Source organism: Panthera onca, chromosome A1 (genome assembly GCF_046562875.1).
Source record: "Panthera onca isolate mPanOnc1 chromosome A1, mPanOnc1 haplotype 2, whole genome shotgun sequence".
In the NCBI taxonomy this organism is placed as follows: Eukaryota; Metazoa; Chordata; class Mammalia; order Carnivora; family Felidae; genus Panthera; species Panthera onca.
Window position 1 is genome coordinate 160,978,214 of NC_138339.1, and position 24,698 is coordinate 161,002,911.

Genomic DNA, 24,698 nt, shown 5'->3' on the forward strand with positions numbered 1-24,698 from the left:
TCTTGGCTCTGGAAAAAGATCTGCCCTACTTTTTTTTAGGGTAGGAAACTTTTAACCGTTTCATTTCGGATTTTCCTAGATTTATAATTAGGAACTTATTTTTACTTGGTCCTGACATAGCTCAAGCTTGTATGTCTTTATAGCTTGTAAAATAACCCTAAGAAGCATTTACGAGACCTGATCTGCAAAGTAACAACACCATTTCAACCATTAAGTTTATGTTTTCGCGAAAGATGCAATTGATGAAGTTTTTACTACTCCCACACAAGAGAGGCAATGTGTCATTCATTTCAAAAATCACATTGTTCCCATTTGGTGATAATAAGAACAATGCAAGGTTGCTTATTTTAATGCAGGGTTCAAAGTGGGTTTTAAAGGGGTGATGCGCTTCAGTTTCTGTTAATAATCTGCTGTGTATGTGACCCAGCAATGGCCAGGTAGTTTCTGGCAGTTACTGATGGCACGCACTCCCTGTTCTCTGCACTGAACTTACGTCCCAGATTTGGAAGTGCCAGACTGGGGGTGTGATGTCCTCCCCGGAGATCAGAGCTTACCTGGACTCACTGGACCCTTTGGCTGTCTTCGATCCGGGTGGTTTGCTCTCTGGTTTAGAGCAGAGGGGGACACCACAGAGGGGGGCACAGCACATTTTCTTTGGGTCCTTCACCAAATGCATGCACGTGTTCCTGGAAGGGTTGAGCATGTAGAGTTCCACCAGCTAATGTCACCTGCCGGGGAGAAGTCTGACTCATTTGATTCAAGTTCAGAGCCACAACGTTGAGCGCAAACCTTGACCTTCCACTTTCCATGTCAAGAGTGCCTTTACACTTGCGAGGTCTGTGGGGTCAGTGCCCGGAGTGCATCTTTGGGCAGGAAGGGCTGACAGCCTCTTTGCAACACTTGAAATACAATATTGATTTTATAATGCAGCCCTCGACTGGAAAGGTATCATGGGGGAGACAGACTTGTCAGGTGGAAATCTTTAGGACCAAGTGGAAAATTTAGAAAAGCAGTAGATTATTAGGACAGCTGGAAATACGGACCTTTAGCCTGGACATTCCAGGTAGGTGATATTAATTAGTGCAGCAGAGTCAGGAGATACGTGTTTCCCCTGAAAATGTGTTCTTTATACTCTCCTTCCCACTGTGTGAACCCCAGCCCCTGGGAGTCCAGGGTACCACATTTCCTCCTCCCAATATGGTAGCGGGACTGGGGGCCAGGCAGCGTCCACCGGGCAGTTTTGTCCAAATACAGACTATGATTCACAGTGACGAGAGGAAGAAGAATTAAGGAAATCCCACATGAAGTTACACACACACAGAAAGCTTCTGAAAATGACTTCTGTTTTGTGATTTACCATAAATAACAGTCAATTGGCCAATTGGGTGGTTTCATTGCCATGACCTGGCCGGGGATGGGGGCAAGCATATTTGGAAGCCCACCTTCTTACCATCATCCGTGGGATAGTTGGCGGTGTGGGTGCCTTTGCAGAGTCAGCTCATTGTGGAAAGAGCTAGGCTGTGGAATTAGGTCCCAGTTTGGACCTTGGTGCCTCCACTCTCCGGCTGGGTGATACTGGGCTCTGCAGATCTGTTAAGTGAGCACCTCTTAGGGTTTGGTGACCCTGACCGAGAATCTGACCATCTGTTTCCAAAGGCCCCGCAGCACACAGTAGGTGTCTTCCCTTCCCCCTCTGGGGGTTCGCTCCATCCTGTTAGACGTGTGGGGGAAGTGCCCTCGGGCAGGGCAGAGGAGGGAGAGCCCTGGGCCACCTGTGTTTTCCAAATTCCATTAATCATATTCCGTGTGTCCTCACTTTCCAGCTACCCTGCAAACACCCCATCAGGTGGTCTTGAAATGGGTCACGTCCCTTCCATTCTGGGCCGGTCCGCTCAGGTCCCACCAAAGGCGCGGCCGTCTGCTCAGAAGATGCCATGGTTCCCGCCACGCTCGGGGGGCACTGCACAAGGCTCGAGTGGTGAAAATAGGAAGCACCAGGCGTGCTGCTAGGAGGTGACAGCCAGGGCCTAGGTGCCACCATGCCTGTGTCCCTCATTGCAGGGTCCAGATGCCACCACTTCCGTGTCCCTCACACCAGCCTCTGGTGGCAGATCTCATAGGAAGGGGTGACACACTTTCAGACATGATTGCTCACAGTGAGAATGCTCCAGCCCCATGCTGGGGCCCCTGCTGAGGCAGGTCCTGGATGTGTGTGGGGTCCTTGAGCAGGCCCTGTGGGCCGATTCCCAGGGGGCCAGCAGACAGCAGGGCTGTCTAGGAGTATTGAAGTCAGCGTGTGTGTCTTCCTTCTTGGTGTGGCCAAGTCGGGCTTGAAATACATTGGGGGGATCTGAGGAGACACTCGATTTAAAGGCTCAGGAGTACTTGGGCTGCAGGCAGTTAAGGAAGAAGTTCTGGGGCCTTCTTTCCCCAAACACAAGAAATGGTAGAGCTTCAGAAGACTGTGGCCCAAAACAAGCATGCCAACAGCTCCCCAAATCTGGTAGGAGGAAAGAGAACAAACGTCAACATCTTCTTCCAGGGAATCCAAAATTAGAAGCTCCAGTGATGAGCGTGGCTGTGGGTTCTGTGGAAAGACACGAAGGGATGGGGGGCTCACTGCCCACCCCGGCAGGCTATCTTCTGTGACTATGGGTTCCCAGCAGGAAGGACTGCTGTAGGACATCGAGGTTTTGAGGATAGCTAGCCAGATTGTGAAAACTATTTCTCACTTTTTTTTTATTGGCATAAAACATGCATGACAGAATTTGCCATCTTAACCATTTTATTACTTTTTTGATTTTCAAAATGTTTTATTTATTTTTGAGAGAGAGGGAGAGAGAAAGAAACAGAGTGTGAGCAGGGGAGGGGCAGAGAGGGAGACACAGAATCGGAAGCAGGCTCCAGGGTCCGAGCTTTCAGCACAGGGCCTGACACGGGGCTCGAACCCACAAACTGTGAGATCATGACCCAGGCTGAAGTCGGATGTTTAACCCGCTGAGCCACCCAGGAGCTCCTGCCATCTTAACCATTTTAAGTGTATGGTTCAGTGGCTTTGAGTCCAGTGTTGTGCAGCCATCCCCGCCTTCCATCTCCAGAACTTTCTCATGTCATCAAACTGCAGCTTGGTCCCTGTTAACGCAGAACAAAGTTAACGCCCTGTCAGCGTGAGGGGCGAGCATTGGGCTTCTCTCCAGGGCGTCTGGGAAGGACGGTCTTGTGTTCTCCCTGGTGCTACTTGATTTTCGTGGAGTATAAACACTGAGGATGCAGGGGTGGGGTAAGTTACCTGCCTGTCCTCTGTCCCACGGGGCACGGGTGGCTCCTGGCTCTTGGATTGGGTTGCGTGGTGACATGGTCACAGGGGCAGCGTCACCCTGGCACCCGGACACAGCCACGTGTCCCCCAAACACAGAGAAAAAGGTGTCACCTGGGCCTGTGGGGTTTCGATGTGCGGCCCCGCCTGTGTGGTGCTTGCCAGCTGACGGCGGGTGACCTCTGGTTTCCATGGCCCTTAAGTGAACAAAACTCGGTTAGAGTGATTGACTTGTTCTGATTTCAAACAATAACGTTTTATCACATTCTTCAACACATTCTTGAAAATAAACTTTTGCTGTCACCTTTTTTATGAACCAAAAAATATGAAAACCATTCACAGATGACTGGACGGCGAATTTCCTCCCCCGAAGGGCGCAGCGAACGGTTTCAGTAAAGAAATGCTCTGGTTTTCAAGGGGGAAAGCTTGTGATCTGCCAGTTTCCTGTCTAGTCGACACAGCAGAACAAAAGAGGACAATTTGATTCCTTCGACTCCTTGGGCTAAACTAAGATTTCCCATGACATGTTTGCTCTACCTGATTTTGTAGACAAGCCTTTTTTTTTATTAAAAAAAAAATTTTTTTTTAACGTTTATTTATTTTTGAGACAGAGACAGAGCATGAACAGGGGAGGGGCAGGGAGAGAGGGAGACACAGAATCGGAAACAGGCTCCAGGCTCTGAGCCATTAGCCCAGAGCCCGAAGCGGGGCTCGAACCCACGGACCGCGAGATCGTGACCTGAGCTGAAGTCGGATGCTTAACCGCCTGAGCCACCCAGGCACCCTGACAAGCCTTTTTTTTTTTTTTTTAATTTTTTTAATGTTTTTATTTATTTTTGAAGGAGAGAGAGACACACACAGAGCATGAGCGGGGGAGGAGCAGAGAGAGAGGGAGACACAGAATCAGAAGCAGGCTCCAGGCTCTGAGCTGTCAGCACAGAGCCCGACACGGGGCTCGAACCTACAAACCGTGAGATCGTGACCTGAGCTGAAGCCAGACGCTCAACCGACTGAGCCACCCAGGCACACCCACCCCCCCATTTTGTTTTTTTTTTAAAGCACTACTGTTGATGAAATACTTGCAACGTTTGCTTTAGATTTGCACGAAGTAAACATGTCATGTCAGACTAGAGAGTGAATCATGCAGCCGGCCGCTGATGGAACCACCTCATTAGGGTCCGTGAGCTAAAAACAATACAAAATAATTGGGGCTGGGCTGGTGGGGGAGGAGGAAAAGGTGGTTTGTTGGAAGCAAAACAAGGTCTGGAGAGTATTGCCTTAAAAAGGTAAAACATACAAACGGACAGGAGGGTAAAGCCCAGTTGTGTGTGGTTCTGGAAGCTGGGCGAGGCACAGACTAAGGTATGGAGCAAGGCCTCCCCGCGGGGCTGGGTGGGGTGGTGGGGACATTCAGGCCAGATGCCACCTGGAGCTGGGTGAGCCGCAGAGCAGGCCCTCTGGGTTGATCAGTGCTGCCAGTGAGCATGACTGATAGATCACGGTCTATCTTACCATGGGTGATAGATCAAGGCTGTGTATATCCTACGTGTCTTTTCCATTTGTGATGCAATGAAATGCAATGAAATGTGTGTACCCTGAAACTGTACTGGGCACCACTTCGTCTTTATTTTTTGAAGTTACTTAGTAATTTAAGGGTTTAGAAAATATGTATTTTGGAAACCACTGCGTGTCAGGTTCCTTCGTATGGTCAGATTAGCAAAAGCCCTAGTGCAACTAAAAATTGAAATCTACAACAGCTTCAGCTAGTATCATCTATTAGCTTCTGCAGTAATTCATTGGTAATTCATTAATTCATTAATTCATTCTGTATTAGTTCATGAATTCATTAATTCATCAGCCGGTAATCCCAGGCTGTATTTTTAATGGAGAGAAGGCACATGGTTGTAGTAAATAGACTGAAATAAAAAATTCAAAGCGTATATCACCATCTAAATTAATCCATTGGATTTGGGATACTTTTATTTGTCAGACACTAATAGCAAGGTGTGAAGCTGTCGTTGACCCACACCAGTCTTCTATGTCACATGCTCCATGGCTGATGCACACGGGGAAACACAGCACAGACCACTGTAAATTTGTTTTCAGTCTGTGCAAGGCTACGAACAGAAATTTCCGTGTGTAACACTCCATCTGTTCAAAGTACACTTCATCCTGATGTTTAGGGACTGGATGCTGGTAACTCTAAAATACATCTACTACGTCTCAACCACCCACCTGTGGTAATGCGTGTTACCACGCGCGGTGGGGTGTGCTCCGGTCAAACTCTGGCTGCAGGACCTCCCCGTGGGCGTGGACTCACTCACGGCCTCAGATGCTGCATCACGGGCCCGGCACACAATGGGTCACCAATTGATCTCAATCCAGGGGGTGAGAACTCCTGTATTTATTCTCTGAGCAGCCTAGTCAAAACAACTCCATTTCTTTTAATGGTGAAAACAATGGGATTTGTTTGATTTCAGAAGTAGATTTCCAAGTTCAGGGTTCTGTAGAAGTACATTGTGAATTGATCAAAAAGGCAAACGAGAGGCGTCAATAATTAGCTCATCAGAAAGGAATATGTCATGTATGCACACAGACGTGCACAGAGACACATAATGCCCGTATTTCTCTGTGCAAATGAGGTCAAGAACAACCACAAAGTTCATATCGAAGCAATAACACACTAGAAAGTATGTGATGAGCCTGGAGACATTGTGGTTCATATATGAACTAGGATGCTGTTGATTTTTTTTTAATGTTAATTTATTATGAGAGAGACAGAGTGCAAGCTGGGTAGGGGCAGAGGGCCAGAATCTGAAGCAGGTTCCAGGCTCTGAGCTGTTAGCACAGAGCCTGACATAGGGCTTGAACCGTGAGATGATGACCTGAGCCAAAGTCGGCTGTCTTAACCGACTGAACCACCCAGGCGCCCCATGGGATGCTATTGATTCTTAATGTGATAGTGATTTATGGCCAAAATCTCTTTGATAATTTAAGAGAGCAGTGACTTTGGACGCACTTGGGTTGGAAGTTGGAGGCACTTGGGTTGGAATCTAACAACCAGAAACAAGTAAAGGACAAGGAACCCGAAAGAATTGGGTTGTCACCTGGCATTTTCCCTGCAAGACATGACATGAATTGGAGTGGAGGCCAGTTCTGCCATTTTAACCCGAAAATCCACGCCGATGCTCTGAACTGTCAGTGACACCACCTGTAGAGAAAAACCGGGTCGTTGCCAGTTGGTCATGAATTTGGCCGATTGTGTCATTATGACTGTAATCTCCTAAAGATTCCAGGTTTTAGGTGTTGTTTGGCCAGGTCCTCCTCTGAATATTTGTATTGGCCTTTGGCTTATCCATACTTGATTTTGCCCAAGAACTGGCTTGCTTCACTGCATCCAGGGTATCTTCCTCCCCATGCCAGGTGCCTCATCCCGTCTTTATTCCTTAGTGTCCCCTTCGACCAGTGCCTTGTTCTCCCAGATGCAGAAATAGTAATGGGCTGCTCTAAAAATGAACCTTTGCTTAGAAATTAGGGTAGACGTTTGAACTCTACAATGGGCAGCTCCTAGCAGAGATGCTCTAGTTTTTCCAGGAGAGGATTAGCTGCCATCTAGCACGTGAAGATGTCCATCAAAACGTGGAAATATAGTCGTTAAAAGCACAAGAGTGGTTTTGGTTTCCGAGGCGATATACCTCCCCAGAAAGTACTTGTTCTGAATCGTGTTCACAGTCCAGTTCACCCTGACTCCACATGGGTTCTCTTTAAACTCCATCCATGGTAGCAAAAGGTTTTCTCGAATTTTCTAGATATTAACATGCTTGCTGTGGGTACTGTGCCATTAAGAACCGTATTTTTGTTCCCACAAATCTCCTTGGGCTCTGTTGTACTGTGTGCACAGTGTCTCTCTGAGGAAATAAGAATTTAATGAACGTAAATGAGAAAGAGAAAGTAGGGGTATTTGTGTATCCTTCCAATGGAAGGATCAGGGAAATAGAAGGAGTGCTCATTTTCATATGTTATTTATTTCACTTTTATAATAAATTCTGAATGGCTTAAGTCCGCTTAATATTTTTCTTAATTCTCTTGGGAAAGGTCGGGGTTTCTGGAGTCATCACACATTTTGATAGCTACGGACATGTGTATGTGGATTAGCCCGTGTGGTTTTAGGAGTTGCTGGCAAACTGGAGGGTGTAGGAATAGGGTTCTGCTCAGGGACAGAGTGGGAGGTGTGGTTTAGAAATGATGGCTCTGCACAAACCAAACATGTGCAGCTGACCTCAGGGCCGCACAGGAACCTCAGAGGTATCGCGGGGCACCCTCTCTCGGCCACAGCGTAAATACCAGAGCTTGCTGCCGAGAAACCACTGCCTGACCACCAGGCGCTTCACTTCCTCCTGTGGTTTGCCCCATTTTCTCTCCTTTAACCATAAGTGCTGTGCTTGTGTGTTTAGGTGGGTCCTTCAGAAGTGCCACTACGGTTTGCAAAGTAGCATTTTTGGTTTACCGTCCATTATGCTCCATGAAAGCCCGACGAACTCGTGGAAGGTTTTAGTGGAGGTCTTGCTAAAATGTGCATGGGACCCAGAAATACGTCACGTAGCACACCCCCACATGGATCCCCGAGCTTCTGTCAAACGCAGAGAACCCCTGCTGTGAGGAGTTCGGTCACCCGCTGGGTGTACCATGTGACACTTCTGTTCACATTTTGCTTAGGTTTTCAACACTGGTTTCAAAGATACAGATCAAGTAATAACATCCTTGGCGGTGGTGGGGGGGGGGGGTGGGGATGCTTCGTCTGGGTGTGGAGGACTGGACCGAGACATCTGAGAATCTATCATTTATGAAGAGTGTAAATCTGCCTTTGAAAAGTGGCTTTACAGATGAGTCTGGTATCTGAGACTGGATCTGAGCGTCTCGCCATGCTGGGGAGGTGTGCAGAGTCTTACCCGTGTGGCTGAGAGCCTCATTCCCCACCGTGCCCTCCTGGGGTCTGGTCCTCTGTGATTCCTCTGTGATTCCTGCCTTCCTCTCCTTCCTCTGTGCATGGTTCACCTACTTCCTCCTGGAACGTCCACGTTTGCCCCTCCAGGCTGTGCCGTCTTCCCCGCCGCCTCCGGGAAGCCACCTGGAGCCACCCTGATGGGGCCTGACCCCCAAGCAGCGACCTCTCTCCTCCCACTGGGTGTATCAGCTCAGTCCAAAATAAGTTTCTCCTTCTTGCGTTCTTGCAGAGGTAGTAACATGAATGCTCCTGACTTCTTTAGTTTGGGGTGTTTTTCTCCTCCTGGACTAGAACACGCCTGCAGGAAGGAGCCGTGCCTCGGGCACGGTCCCTCATGTCACTGAGGACGGTGCGTGAACATCACCCGGGCTTGTGTTCATGTCAGTGGCTCTCGGACATTTCATGGGCGACTGGCCGAGATGAATTTTAGGGATGGTCTGCTGGATCTGTAGTATTTCTTGCTAAGGATTTACATGATTTCTTGCATCAATGAATAGGATTATGAATTAAAGTTTGATAAGAAGATATGAGATCTACACTTTGGCAGAGAATAAAATCTTAGCTTGAAATGAGGCTAATTGAGGGGCCCCTGGTGGCTCAGTTGGTTGAGCATCTGACCCTTGGTTTTGGCTCATGATCTCATGATCTCGCAGTCGTGGGTTTGAGCCCCGAGTCGGGCTCTGCACTGACAGCTGGCTACCTGCTTGGGATTCTCTCTCTCTCCCTCTCTCTCTCTGCCCCTCCCCCCACTCATGCTCTCTGTTTCTCTCTCTCAAAATAAATAAACTTAAAAAAAAAAAGAAGAAATTGCTCTAATGGACAGAACTGCCAACGAAGAAAATGAAAATTGGTGACCATTTCCCATCATGAAACAAGACACATTGCTTTCTTGCCTCCTTTCCCCTCCCTTCCTATCTTTCCCCTCCCCTCCCCTGTCTCTCCACTCCCCTTCTCCTCGCTTTCCCCTCCTTGGGATCGGGCTCTTTGGAGAATATCCTTTCCCTACTCCACACCTAGTGGAGCTGTAGCTCCTGTGACCCTCAGTCCCTGACCCCTCCCTCCCCTCCTCTACCTCGTCCTGCCCCACCTCCTCTTCTCAGAGCTGCCTCCTTCCCTTCCCTCCCCCTGTCGCCTGCCTCCCTCAGGGCCCTTGTGCCCACACTAACCTCACTGCCAGCAGGGAGGGAATTTCTCTCGGTTCAGAACTTTTCAATGTCCCCGTGGCCGGTTGAATGGCACAGAATCCCCTCTGCGGGCCATCCAGGACCCACCAGCTGGCATTCACCCAGCCTCGCCAACACCTTTTCTCTGACACCCTTACCTTATTTAAGGCTGCCTCTGAAGCCTTGGCACCTGACCTTTCCACCATTGAGAGCAGGCTCAGGCCTGAGCATTGGGTCACCTCTGTGTGTGACTCCTGGAGAGCGTGAGTCCCGTCTGAGCCCCCCTTTCACCCTCTGAAGTAGGAGGACAGAGCCCAGCATGTAAGTGTGCTCATCAGATCCTTACGGGGTGGGGGGGAGGCCTGTGCGGCCAGTGCACCAGACCACGGTGTGCCCAGAATTCCCTAGAAAAGGAGAGCTTTCTGCCTGCTTTGACAAGGAGAATGTATCCTGTTAGGATGGAAACAGAGCGTCAGGGAGTGTCACTCAACTTGGATCACATTCCAAGAGACTGGAGGAGGTTGGTGGTGTCGCTAATCTCGGGAGAAATTAGCAAGCATTTAAAATATTTAATTGTCGCAGGAAAAAAAAACGTGGCAATCTTGTGGCCGCTGGTTTAGTCAAGCTCTGGATTCAAGTCGCAGGTCAGTCACAACGGTGATGCTTCGCTGGTCACTTGGGCTTTTGTGTGTCCATTTTAAGTGTGTTACGAACTGTTGGCGTCCCTAGAGGACCAGGATGTGGAGCACGATGGGGCACGATGGGAGACATAGAACCCTGACCCCACCTTTCAATACACAGTATAATGCGGGTCTCCGTGCCTGAGTGCTGGTTATCCGTTACTTCCCTAGAACACGTGGAGCCTTCGGGAGATCTCTTTAAAGAGCCCTGTTGATGGGAAAACTGCCCAGCATAAATCCCTCTTGACAGCTGCCCAGTAGACATGCAGCGGGGCTTTCAGCGGGTCCGCTTGTTGGGAATTTTTCATTACCGTGGTAAAATGCAGCGCATTTTCTGGGTCATGATAGGAGAAGCATCTGAAGTTCACTGAATGCTGTTTTGATTTCACATTTAGGTGCAGTTAGGAGTTTTTTGGAAGGTATAGTGCTGGCGAAGGTGCTGGGTGGGGGTGGGCTGAGCAGGGGCTTCTCGCGGCCGGGCCGTCTGTCCACCTTCCTGCAGAGGTGTGGCGCCCTTGCCACAGTATCGTGGAGGAAATGTGTTCATGTGATGTTGCCAAAACTGTGATACAAGGTGTGGGGAGAAATACTCTGAATCTGGGATTCAGGTTCAGGGTGAGCACAAGAGACCGGCAGCAACATGGTCCAAGGGACCACTTTTATTTTTTGAAGTTATTTATTTTGAGAGAGAGAGAGAGAGAGAGAGAGAGAGCGAGCAAGCAGGGGAGGGACAGAGAGAGAGGGAGAGAGAATCCCAAGCAGGCTCCGCATGGTCATCGCAGAGCCCAACGCAGGGCTCAAACCCACAAACTGTGAGATCATGACCTGAGCCTAAATAAGAGTCAGGTGCTTAACTGACTGAGCCGCCCAGGCGCCCCAAGGAGCCCCCTTTGAGGGTTCTTGCTGTCCAGGCCGAGAGCAAGCAGGACGGGGCCTGGGGCTACCCGCTTCACATCCCCTCCTGCCTCCTCTCTCTCTGTCCCCTTTCCTCCCTTCCTCTGCATCTGTGTTTCCTCTCCAGCCCTTTAGGGCATCCTGGAGCGCAGCCCTGTCTTGCTTCTCCCACCCCAGGGGCATCGGATCATACCGATGGGTGTGCAGAAAGCACACAGCACTTCTGCTTCAGAACATGCTTCTGAATTACATGTGAATCCTGGAGACCCCATGAACAGTAGATTAAGCGCTCTTCTATTTACGACCAGGAATTAATGAAGAAGGCACCTGTTACACCCAGCTGTCGGGATTGAGGTCGTCCAGGCAATGTGCTGTCACTTTAAGACCGTGATTATAGATTGATTGGAGTCAGAGTCCCTGGCCTCCGAAAGAGTAAACACAGAAGCTGGGAAGGGCCGGGGCTCTGCAGGGAGTCAGCTACGCCCTTTTCGCCCAGACCTCCAAATTCGACTCCCCACCAGCCTCAGGAATGTGTGTTGTCACTCATCACCTGCCCAGCTGGCACCAGTGCCCACCCCGACCAGCCTCCCTTGCCAGCTCTCCCTCATTCTGCTTTGTTCCTAGGACAGCACATCCTCTTGAAGCATGTGTTTGGGACTCTGTCTCCACAGCTGCCAGTGTCCCCCTTGTGCCCCAACACCCGCGTCCTACACCCCGGGGCCGAGTGCCCTTTTGCTCCGCTTTGTTTCCCCTTCACCTCTTTCTTCGCAGCAACACTCCCTTCCCGTGTTCTGCCCTCCCCCTCCAGGCCAGCACCCCCCAGTCTGTCACCTCTATACTGGGACCTGCCCTGGAGATCCCTCTGCACTGGGACAGGGTGCAGGGCCCCCGCCTCTGCATCTGTGGGACTCCGCTCCCCTCTCTTGTAGGAGGCGACACCTTGTCATCTCACGCCTCCTCATCCCGCTTGCTAACATGCTTAGTGCTACGCGCGCCTGGCCTGTGTCAGGTGCGGCAGGTGCCACATTCCAACCACCCATCAGGTCAAAGATGAGTCACGCTGGGGACTGAGACCAAGTGTGGGTGAATGGGCGGCTCAGGCCCACGAGGGAGCGGCTGCGTCCTGTGGACTCACCCCCTGTGGGCTGGTCTGGGGCTTCAGAAATAAAGGCGGATGTCTGACAGGCAGTGGCCGGACCAGGGCATGGAAGCAGTCAAGTCTGCTTTGTGTTTTGGAGCCACAGCGAGAGGAAGGATGAAAAACAAAAAACAAAAATAGCCAGAAGAGCCCCACGGACTTCAGCCCAACAGAGGCTTGCGCATTTTCCCAAAGCTGGAGAAAATAGTCCAACTTTTTTTTTTTTCCCCTAGCCTGGCTGGGTGAAACGTTCTGGGCTTCAAAGAGTGGCTGGGAAATGTACGTGTGGCACTCGGGAAGGGGTCTCCGAGGAGGCGACCGGGTGGACACGGTGTGTGTGTGTGGGGGGAAGTCGAGGCAGTGGGGCAGGGCCGGCCGGAGGGGTTCGGGAGCTGGGGGGACAGTAGCCAAGAGCAAGAGTTTTTTTGGGGGAGGGCTCCTTCCCTCCCCCCGTAAGTAGGAAATGTGTTCCCTCTGTGGCCAAGGAGCCCCTGAGTCCACACCTTCACCCAGGACGGCCTCTTGCCCTGGAGGAACATTCGGGGAGCGACTCAGTGGGAGGACCCCTGGGCTGGAGACTCACATCACCTCCCCGGAACTGGTGAGTCAGCAGCACCAGGGGGAGCCCCTGGCCTCCCGGTTCTGGCCTCAGCCTTGCCCCACCCATGTGTCCCAGGGGACACGCCGGCCCACCAACTCATTTCACACAGAGACCTCTGAGCCACTGTCACGGGGCCGCTAATTATAGTCACATCTGCTTGCAGCTGGACAAGACATGACCTGGAGGTGAAGTGAGGCCCCAGCCATTCCCTCTGGCCCATTCCATTCCCCAGGCGGGGACCTTGAACGTCCAGCCCCACCGAATGGGAGAAGGGGCGGAAAAGACATGAAAATGAGACCACATAGATCGTAGGGTGGGTGACATCTGCACAGACCCACGATCCCAGGCTGACGGTCAGGCGAGCCAGGCAGACACCCGCCCCCCCACCAGCTTCCTCCGCGTGCGGTTTTGCTGGGAGCCCCCGCAGACCCCACGGGCCCCAGCCTCCCACGCACTGCGCTTACTCAGACGTGCTCATGTCACAAGTTCAGTTTGTTTCTCAAAGGTTTCATGCTAATTTGTTTTTTTGCCAAGAATGCATCAACACTTGCAGTTGTTTTCAAATGGGAACAGAAAAATTTTGTAAGTCCAGAAAGTAGTAAGGGTATTTGGTTTCCATGTTTTCCATGATTGAATGAAACAGAAATGTTGTTTTAGTTAAACGAAATCCTCCCTTCCATTGAACTAACGATGCAGGATAATTTTCACATCCTTTGAATCGCATCTAACATTTATCAAAACAAAACGAGGCCGATATAATAAAACAAACGCAGATAAGAGAACATGGATGGAGAGCCCCTTGGAGATTAATCATCCTTACATCCATAATGCCAAACATAGTTCTGGAAGTTCAAAAATGCTGCACAAATGTAAGCTTTTGAGAAATTGCTATTTGCACTGTAACATCTGGCCTCTATTTCGCTCTCCAGTTTGCTAATAAGTTTTAAACTTTCTGGGGGGGGGGCGGTAAATTTTATTGAAGAAACGTGTGAAATGATACGGACACAGTTGAGTGCATCTTGCACAAACAGAACACACCCACCAAACAGAAGCCTGGAAACCCCTTGGTCCCCCTTCCCCTCACTGACAGCCCTTGGGGGTAGCCAGCATTCAACTTAATTCTGTTTAGTTTTCAGCTTTGTATCAACGGACTCACCGGGCTCGCTCTGCTGTGCCGGGCTTCCCTTCGCTCAGTGTCGTGTGTGTGAGGGTCCCCCGTGTTGTGGTCGCCCACGCCCATGTGTAGAGGGCTCCCCCTGAATATGACCATTCTTGAATATGCTTTATCCGATTTGATTGAAATACAGCAAAGTACAAAAACTGTGAGTTCCCAGCTCAGTGACCTTTTGCAAATGGGAACCCCTGCCCCATGTAGACACCCGACTCATCAAGCAGAGACCATGTCCGGCACCCAGGAACAACCCTGGGTTAGGCGACCCCCCACCTTTTGGACTTTTTCACCCTGGATAGTTTCACCTGTCCTTGAAGTCAGTGCAGTGGGACCAGTGTGTGTTCTTCTGAGAGTTAAGGTTCTCTTTCAGGGCTGTCCCGCCTGGGCAGTGGGTACGTGGAGGTGTGGAGGGCCATTTTGCAGAACCTCATGGCAGTAAGCAGCATTTACGATATTTTAATGTCCAAAAAGAAGGTGGACTCTTGATGCATTTCTTTTGGTGGTCCTCTCTGATTGACCACATCAGCACTTTACTGGTAATGAAATAGAACAAAAAATAACGGAACGGCAAAGATCAAAGTCTGGTAGCATGTGATAAGGGCAAATGTGGTTAGCTGCACGTGAGCGTGTCTCTCGATGATGTCCCCGCGATGCACGTGAACACACACACACCTGTGGGGCACATGCCAGGCGTGGAATCATCTAGGAAAGCCCCCGTGTGTATGTTCAGGCCCTGAGACACTGCCGAACAGTCGTCCAGCATCTGTCCCATTTGACAGTCCCATGGTGGGGGGAGGGGGAGGTAGGAGAGCCCCACTATTCATTCCTGCACACCTTTAATTTCTGCCCTAGCAGCTCTGAAATACATGCCTTTGTCTCCACATATTTCTTTGGTTGGATAATGATTCCAAAGCTTCCCTGAAGAAGTGCTACAACCAGGAAGAAAATCGGGATGGTAATATCACCACAAAACTATTCTGACATTTTGCACAGCATGGGGAATGTACAAAGGAATTTGAAAGATAAGCTGTTTAGACTTGGCAGATGTCCACATGTCCCTATTTGGTGGGATGGGAAACACATAAAACTTGTGAAAGCAGTGATGTCAAAGGTCTACCTTCCATCAGAAGCAGGAAAGAAGCGGGGAAATGGAGGACTTCATTGTTAAACCCATTCCGAATATGGCTTTCCTGCAAAAAGTTATGTCACAGCTGGCATATCAGCGGGACCGAGTGTATGTATGGGCTTGCGCTCTGTCTGTCTCTCACCCACACCCCTCACCCCCCACTCACACACGCGTGCATGCACACACACGCAGAGCACTTGGCATCCTTCGGTTAAGCAGAAAGGCGCTCTCCAAACTGAATCCGCGAACCTCCCCCCTCCCTGCATTCCCACAGGGAAGTCACTTTAATGTTGAGGAGACCTCCCTGTTGGTCTGAAGATCAGAGAAGGGCCGGAAATAGGCTTCATTTCAAGCTAGAGTCACTGACCTCCATGATCTCCTTCCTTCTTTGGCACTAGGACTGCAAATCCTAAATCTTAGGGAATTTTTAGAACTTAATGTACTTCATAGCACTCATGCTGGAAATTGGGGCATGAAAGAAAATGTATATAATATTAATTAATTTGTCATGTCCTGAAACGTATAAACAGACTGGACAGGGGCACCTGGGGGGCTCAGTCAGTTAAACGTCCGACTTTGGCTCACATCATGATCTCGCGGTTTGTGGGTTCGGGCCCCACGTTGGGCTCTGTGCTGACAGCTCAGAGCCTGGAACCTGCTTCAGATTCTGTGTCTCCCTCCCTCTCTGCCCCTCCTCTGCTCATACTCTGTCTCTCTCTCAAAAGTAAATAAAATATTTAAAAAAAGAGAGACTGGAACAGACTAGAAGAGACAGTTGTTCTAAAGGCTATGTTGTTGTACCATCGCTTTCAAATTTTATCATTAATTGGCCCTTAAAGTGGCCAGTGAAATTGTGTGTGGACACGTTTGTCTGCCAGACTCCATCTAGAACAAATGTGTTTTTTCTGTTTAAAATGCAGTTAATTCAATTCAGCTCCCACTGGACGTAACTTCTTACAATCCCATGGTGGGTTATTGGCTGTGGGTCCTGCCGGGAAGAGGCCAGGAGGATCATCAAGAGGGATGTGGTTTTCATTAAGTTGTTCTGCACCGTTAGGGGGTTAGGGGTATAGATACGATGTTTTCCCCCCGAGAGCTGGCTGGGATTCTATTCTCCCCGTGTCTAGGTGCCCACCCCAGTGTTGGCCATGGAGATCCCACTTCTGCAAGAGAAACCAAGACCCACAGCCCCCAAAGACCAAGAATTTGGGGTCTTCAGCCACATTCCCCATGTTCGAGTGGAGAACGTCTTTGACCAGCTTCCTCAGCCGTGACCTCTTGGTTTGAGCACTGCTCAGCAGGAAAGCACAGGCTTTCCTCCTAACTTGGAGCTGACTTACTCGATGCTTGCACCCCAGTGAGGGGAAAGGCACAAGAAAGAAGTAGGAGTACTTCACAGAGGGTACAGATTTTTCCCGTTCTAGAATCTGGAACAGATGGATGGGAGCTAGTTGATGGGGCCCGATATGTTCCAGACACTGGTAGAAATGAGCATCCCTCATAAAGTCCCTTGACGTGTGGCCGGTAGGGAGCTGTTGGAGTCGGTGAGACCCCTGCACACCATGATTTTGCTGCAAGGTCCAGATGCAAAATGTGCTTCCTCAGGAAATCATGACATTTGCGACGCCATGTTTAACATGTTAGGTGGGTCACCAGTGAAATTTTGGATCCGAGTAACTTACATAGTTCATTTGCCCTTTTAAACTTAGTGATTCACAGCAGAGAGTTGGGATGTACATTACTTAAGGCTCTTACTTTATTTAGCTATTTCAAAATCATGCATTACACCTGATTAAAAAGGGATCCTTAGAGGGGTGCCTGGGTGGCTCTGTTGGTTAAGCATCCGACTTCGGCTCAGGTCATGATCTGGCTGTTCCTGGGTTCGCATTGGGCTTTGTGCTGACAGCTCAGAGCCTGGAACCTGCTTCAGATTCTGTGTCTCCCTCTCCTTCTGCTCCTCCCCTGCTCGTGCTCTCTCTCTCTCAATAATAAATAAACGTTTTTTTTTTTTTTTAAAGGGATCCTTAGAGCACCATTGGTATTCTTTTTAGCAGCATACCCTTAAATCACAACTAAAATACCTCGTGTGCCATGGTGATATCCAGCATGGACCATTATGTGCCGACAATGTTAAGAACCAGAATGGTGATTTTCAAAACAGATTTTAGGGGCGTCTGGCCGGCTTAGAGGACCCTGAGACTCTTGATCTTGGGGTCGTGAGTTCGAGCCCCACGCTGGGTGTGGAGATTACTTAAATAAATAAAAACTTTTTAAAAAGCAAAATAGATTTTATTTAGCAAAGTAAACATGCATTTTCTAATTTTTTTAGTCTAAAAATTAGTTTTTTTTTTTTTTAATAGGGCCATTTACGTAAAATGCTAGGCCACCCAGAAAGTGAAACAAAAATCATGGTCTAAAAATGCCTTTTGTTCTGAAAGGCTGACGGTAATCTAGGTATTATTAGAATTACTAGTCCTTTGGAATTGCCTTGTAGGGCCAGCACTGGTAATAAAAATTTCCTACAAGAATAAATCAGAAAGAAGCCATGAATGTCTTTTGTCTAGGATTTTTTTTTTAATTTTGCTTGATATACAGTATGAGGTGGTGGGGGCAGGGTGGGGATCTTTTATTCCTATAATAGAGCCCGTGATAAAGGCTCTAGTCCTGTATTTCTTGTCTCAGATTGCCCTGAGAGTTTGTCATGACCCGCAGCCTTGCCCGGGATAAAACTGCCCATTTGTTTACCCATGCACGCTGGCTGTGTTTCTGTAGCAAAGGCACCAGAAGCACGTTGACCCCAGCGTCCACAGTCGTGGCCCTGTAACCTCTTATCTGGTGTCCCTTGCAATTAAAGCATTTGCTGAGAGCTGAAGGGAACAGTTCCAGGAAATTCATGTTTATAACTTCCTCAGACTGAACGGAGATAAGCTTCTGAGATTTTATCAACATTTCAGAAGAGAAAACCCAGAAAGACCAAATAGCCATTTTTGCCTCAGCCACATGATCCTTTGCCTAATCTGGAGTTCAGAAGAAACCATACTGAGCTGGGAGTAGAAAAGCCCGCCTTCCCGCTTCAGGCTGTTGTTGGGTTTTGGCCAACGAAGCCTGGGTGGTAGGTGGACCTCTCTTTCCTACCAGATAAATGAGTAGCCTGGGTGATTTTCCCTTCTGGCATCTGTAGGAGTGGGATGGGGGTTAGCAGAGTTTAAAGAGCAGAGGCGTGTTCCTGAACCTGGTTCAGGAGCAGGAGTTTATAGGGCTGGGCTGGGAGCCGGCGGTGGGGGGCCGGGTGGGGGGGGCGGGTAGGCTGATCCAGAGCCCTAGCGACTGTCCTGGACAGGCACCCTGTTCTGGTCTGGGGGTTCACCCAGCACCCCCGGGAGCCCCCTCCTCCCTGGCCGGTCCCACTCTCCTCACCCAGTTTCCTCTTTGGAGTATTTACCCACAGTGCTGTTAGTTAGGCAGTAATATGTTGGGAGCTGATATACCCGTGTCATTGGATTGCTCTCTACACCTGTTATTTAAGGTTGGTTAAATGGCCACCACCAGCAGCAAGCCCACAGTAACTGGGTAGGCACTGCTCTATTTCCTCAGTTCCAAGATGCCCATTTATTAATGCATTAAGTCTGAAGCTCCAGTGTATCTTCACGATGGATGATGTGTCATTGTGTAATCCGTGCTATTCTTTATCTCTTGGCGTGAGTCTTACAACCCGTGTAGTCTCAGATGAGATACAGTCTGTGTCAAGCTTGGTGTGATTCTGGGCCTGCCCCCCAAATGTTCTCAGGTCCTGGGGAGGCAGACGAGTAGAGGGTTGTGAGGGGCATGGGACAGGTGTCTCGGTAGAGGCCTGTCACCCCACTGTGGGAGCCCGGGTGGGGTGCAGTCACCCGTCATGTGGGGAGGAGGCAGGAGACAGTGATGTTGTTAGGAACATCTCTTGGGTCTCTGAGTACTTGGATTTGGGCATTTTGGATGAACCTTCTGGAGCACAGGCTTAAGATTTTGGCTTCGTGTCTTTGGAAAACTCTGAGTGGTCACCAAAACCCAGATTGTGAAGCAAAACTATGCACATGGCTTGATGTAGGATGTTAGGAGGTTATGAGATTGCACGCTGATGACTGCCACACGTGTGAGTCAGGGAAAGAGAAAGACCATCATCTACGGAGTCTGTTTGGACTGTGGTCAATTGTCCCCATTTCCAAAATATAAAATTAATAACAGCTCACTGTCTTGGAGGCACTTGTTCAGGTTTCACTTTATGAAATAAATATCCCCAGATGTAGTTGTTTTATGCAGAAGATCTCCACGGCAACAGGGCTAAGGCTTGAGGATATCGTTAAAGAAACAGACTTCACGTGATCACAGTTCTATTAATAGTATTGTTTTCTTTTTGAGAAATGATCTCTTGAAGCAGAATTGAAGCACACATTGTATCTCAGACTTAATACACAGCCTCTAACAAAGCGTATTAACTAAAGTTTTTCTTGTCACACCCCCTTCCATTCTGTCTCCAATACCTGTGTCTGTCTTGGGTTAAAATTTGGGTTTGCCTAAGGAACTTGCGAATGTGCGTAAGCACCTTCATACTTTTATCTCTTAATGTGCTGGTAGTTTTATGGAATGGAAGTTGGTGGTGGGTTCTAATTTCAACCTTGTCCTAGCATGTTATATTCAAGCTCCAAAGTCAGTTCTTGCATCTGAAAAGTGGGGATGGTAGCACTTACCTCAAAATAACCGTCAGCTGATTAAATAAGATGATGGCAAATTTTGAACACGTTAGTTCCCTTCCTTTCCAGCTTTCTTTTCTTATAGGATGCCAGTTTAGTTTAGTTTAGTTTAGTTTAGTTTAGTTTAGTTTAGTTTTTCATCAGAACAGGTGTATTCCTTAATCCCCATTCCCCCACCCGCCTCCCCTCTGGGAACCATCAGTTTGTTCTCTGTAGTTAAGAGTCTCTTTCTTCCTTTGTCTCTCTTTTTTTCCTTTGCTCGTTTGTTTTGTTTCTTAAATTCCACTTACAAATGAGATCATATGGTATTTGTCTTTCTCTGACTTATTTCACTCGGCATTATACTCTCTAGTTCCATCCGCATCTATGCAAATGGCAAGATTTCATTCTTTTTATGGCTGAATGATATTCCACCGTATGTATACATCACCTCTTCTCTATCCTTCATGTATCGATGGACACTTGGGCTGCTTCCATATCTTGGCTGTTGTAAATAATGCTGCAATACACATAGGGGTGCATGTATCCCTTTGAATTAGCGTTCTTATATTTTTTGGGTAAATACCCAGAAGTGCGATTGCTGGATTGTGGGGTAGTTCTATTTTTAACTTTTTGGGGAAACTCCATACTGATTTCTGCAGTGGCTGCACCAGTTTGCATTCCCACAAAGGTGCACGAGGGGTCCTTTTTCTCCACAACCTTGCCAGCACTTGCTGTTTCTTGTGCTTTGATTTTAGCTGTTCTGACAGGTGTGAGGTGATATCTCACTGTAGTTTTTTGGTTTATATTTCCTTGACGATGAATGTTGTTGAGCATCTTTTCATGTGTCTGTTGGCCATCTGGATGTCTTCTTTGGGGAAATGTCAGTTCATGTTTTCTGCTCAAGTTTTAATTGGGTTGTTTGTTTCTTTGGGGTGTTGAATTATATCAGTTCTTTATATATTTTGCATACTAACCCTTTATTGGATATGTTGTTTATAAATATCTTTTCCCATTCAGTTGGTTGCTTTTTAGTTTTGTCGACTGTTTCCTTTGCTGTGCAGAAACTTTATTTTGATGTAGTCCCAATAGTTTATTGTTGGTGTTATTTCCCTTGCCTCAGGAGACATATCCAGAAAGATGTTCCTATGGCTGTTGTCAGAGAGGTTACTGCCTGTTGTCTCTTCAAGGATTTCTATGGTTTCAGGTTTCACATTTAGGTTTTTAATCCATTTTGAGTTTATTTTTGTGTATGGTGAAAAAAAAGTTTCATCCTTTTGCATGTGGCTGTCCATTTTTCCCAACACCATTTGTTGAAGAGATGGTCTTTTCCCCATTGTATATTCATTCCTCCTTTGTGAAAGATTAATTGACCATAGAATTGTGGGTTTATTTCTAGGCTTTCTATTCTATTCTTTCTATTCTATTCTAGTTTAGTCTAGTCTAGTCTAGTCTATTCTAGTCTATTCTTTTTATGTCTGTTTCTATGCCAGTACCATACTGTTTTGATTATTACCACTTTGTAATGTAACTTGAAGTCTGGAATTGTGATACCTCTGCTTTTGTTTTTCTTTTTCAAGATTGCTTAGGTTATTTGGGGCCTTTTGTGGTTCCATACAAATTTTAGGATTGTTTGTTCTAGTTCTGTGAAAAATGCTGTTGGTATTTTGATAGGGATTGCATTAAATGTGTAGATTGCTTTATGTAGTATTGACATTTTAACAATATTTGTTCTTCCAATCCATGAGCATGGACTATCTTTCCATTTCTTTGTGTTGTTTTTAATTTCTTTCATCCGTGATTCATAGTTTCAGGGTACAGGTCTTTCTTTCACCTTTTTGGTTAAGTTTATTCATAGGTATTTTATTTTATTTTTTTGGTACAATTATAAATGGGATTATTTTCTTAATTTCTTTTTCTGCTGCTTCATTGTTAGCCTTCATTATATTGAGGTATCAGAGGGTTTTATATCATGAATGGATGTTGTACTTTGTCAAATGCTTTTTCTGCATCTGTTGAAATGAACGTATGGTTTTCATCCTTTCTCTTGTTGGTATGATATATCATGTTGATTGATTTGTGAGTATTGAACAACCCTTGCATCCTGGGAATAAATCCCACTTGATCGTGGTGAGTGATTTTTTTAAAGGTATTGTTGGATTCAATTTGCTAATATTTTGTCGAGGAATTTTGCATCTATGTTCATTAGGGATATTGGTCTGTAGTTCTCTCCCCCTTTTCTTTTGAGGTGTCTTTTTCTGGTTTTGGTATCAGAATGATACTGGTCTCAAGAATAAATTTGGAAGTTTTCCTTCCTCTTCTAATTTTTGGAGTAGTTTGAGACTAGGTATTAACTCTTCTTCAAATGTTGGTAGAATTCGTATGTGAAACCAGCTGGTCCCAGACTTTCATTTGTTGGGGTTTTTTTGATTACTGATTCATTTTCATTTCTGGCAATTGGTCTGTTCAAATTTTCTATTTCTTCCTGCTTCAGTTTTGGTAGATTATATATACATCTAGGAATTTATCCATTTCTTCTAAGTTGTCCAATTTGTTGGCATATTATTCTATTCTGTTTTATTGGAATAATATATTAATATTATGTCCTAATATAATGATTTAATAGAATTAATATTATATCATAATATTTTATTACAATTGTTTGTATTTCTGTGGTATTGGTTGTTATTCTCCCCTTTCATTAATTACTTTATTTAGATTTTCTCTCCTTTTCTTGATGGATCTGGCTAGAGGTTTATCAATTTTGTTGATCTTTTCAAAGAAGCAGCTCCAGGTTTCATTAATCTGTTCTCTTGTTTTTTTAGTTTCAATTTATTTCTGCTCTAATCTTTATTATTTCCTTCCTTTTGCTGGGTTGGGGTTTTGTTTGTTCTTCTTTTTCTAGCTTCTTTACGTGTAACATTAGGTTGTTTATTTAAGATTTTTCTTGCTTTTTGGTGTAGGCCTGTGTTGCTGTAAACTTTCCTCTTAGAACCACTTTTGCTGTGTTCCGAAGGTTTTGGACCATCATGCTTTCATTTTCATTTGTTTCCATGTACTTTTTTTATTTCTTCTTTGATTTCTTGATTGACCCATTCATTGTTTAGTGGCGTGTAATTTAACCTCCACGTATTTGTGGTCTTCCCAGATTTTTTCTTGTGGTTGATTTCTAGTTGCATTGCATTGTGGCCAGAAAAGATACATGGTATGATTTCCATCTTTTTGAACTTGTTGAGACTTGGTTTGTGGCCTAATATGTGATCTATTCTGGAGAATGTTCCTCTTCTCCAGCTTTTATTACATGCTTGGGTTCTTTTCATTCAAGCTTTAACTGAATTGAAAATCAGTTCTCTAAGGTTGGGCTTAAAATAAGCTCCTTCATTTATTTCCTCTTTGCACAAACATTTTTTACATACTTGTGTGTCCTTGGGAATTTGGAGGACAAAGCATGGACTCTGCTTTCCTGGGGCCTCAGTTTCCCTGGTCTCTGGTCTGAAACTCCTTAATCAGTATCATAGCCTTGCAAATATGGGTGATGCCCTGTTAAAATCATCCCTGGAGAGGCGATTCCAAAAAGTATAAATAGAAGCCTTCAGTTTGTGGAGCAACTAATGCTTTGATTTGCTCTACTCCAGGATTACTATTTCATCTATGAGGGCAAGAGAGAGGAGCCAGAGGCTACGTACATGATAACCCCATGAGAGCAAGTGCAGATCTCACATTTTGAGGTCATACTCCTCATAACGGGGTAGGACGTTTCCCATAAATAGGTGAAGATGCCAAAATCATTTCAATTCAAAAAGTGACCTCAATTTGCAAGAGTTCTTCTATTTAAAGACGTTTTTCTCTTCCTTCCAGGGCGGTTGTGCTGGCTCTGGCTGCGGGAAGTGTGACTGCCATGGAGTGAAGGGACAGAAGGTAAGTGGCCAAAACTTAAATGGTAACAGTTTGTTTTGAATTGCCATCGATATGGAAATCATGAAAAACTGCATTAAACCTAACCAAATCATCAGCAGTTCATCTTAAAGCCTTATTACTTACTATTTTGATAATTTCCCCAGAGTGATTCAAATGAAGCAAAACCAGGCTTAACATTATGTCTAGGGGATCTCAGCAGCAGCTCCCCAAAGACTGTGATAATTAGTGGCAGTTAATGCAGAAAAACGGATTCGGTTTCTTTCCTTTTTTGACTCAAGAAGGGACACGTGTATCGGCAGAAAACCTGTCAAGTCAGTAGTATTCTTTGGAACCCATGTGTAAGAACGAAACTTAGCACGTTTCTCAAAACAGAAAAAGTTTCTATTGCACCTAAGGGCTTCAGATCAGTATTTTTAACCCCACACTGGCCCAGAATTATTTATAAAAACAGTAAATATTTATTGTTCCCCAAATGTAAATTGAATTATATTTTTCTAAGCAAGTGTTCCTGCCTGTCATTTAAGAGTCACAGACCTGGGTAAATCCTTTTCTCTGGAGGGCAATCAATCTGTGCGTTTCAGTTGTTTGGAGAGAGGGTGTCTGCCTGGGTTTCCCTGGGGTCAGTGCAGCACCCTGAAACTGCGTGGTTCTGTACATCAGGTGTGGCCGTGAGAAGACATGGCCAGTAAGCCAGTTGGCCTGTGACGAGTGGGGGCCCGAGGCAGGCGGGGGTGTATGGAGCAGGGAGGCCCATGGACCACTGTCTGCTCCTCGGGCGCTGAGGGTGTCAGCCAGGCCTGGATGTCCATTCTCTACTTCATGGCCTGCTGCAGGCTTATCAGGTCACAGGCTCACACTCTTGAAATTCAGAGAATTTTACTGTACAGAAAATGGTTTTGTTTCTTTTTAGCTACTTGCTAAAGTACCAACATTATTATTAGTTTTTAAATACACTCATAGTTGGTGGTACCAGTATT

At 46.8% G+C, this 24,698-nt stretch overlaps 1 protein-coding gene across 1 annotated transcript in view; it reads left to right on the forward strand.

The window, feature by feature from the left end:
* Window positions 1–24,698, forward strand: part of COL4A1 (collagen type IV alpha 1 chain) — a 154,758-nt gene that overhangs the window by 41,318 nt on the left and 88,742 nt on the right. Inside the window, exon 2 of the mRNA XM_060636698.3 lies at window positions 23,662–23,721. Coding sequence (XP_060492681.3) covers window positions 23,662–23,721 — 60 coding nt within the window. The remainder of the gene's footprint in view (window positions 1–23,661; window positions 23,722–24,698) is intronic.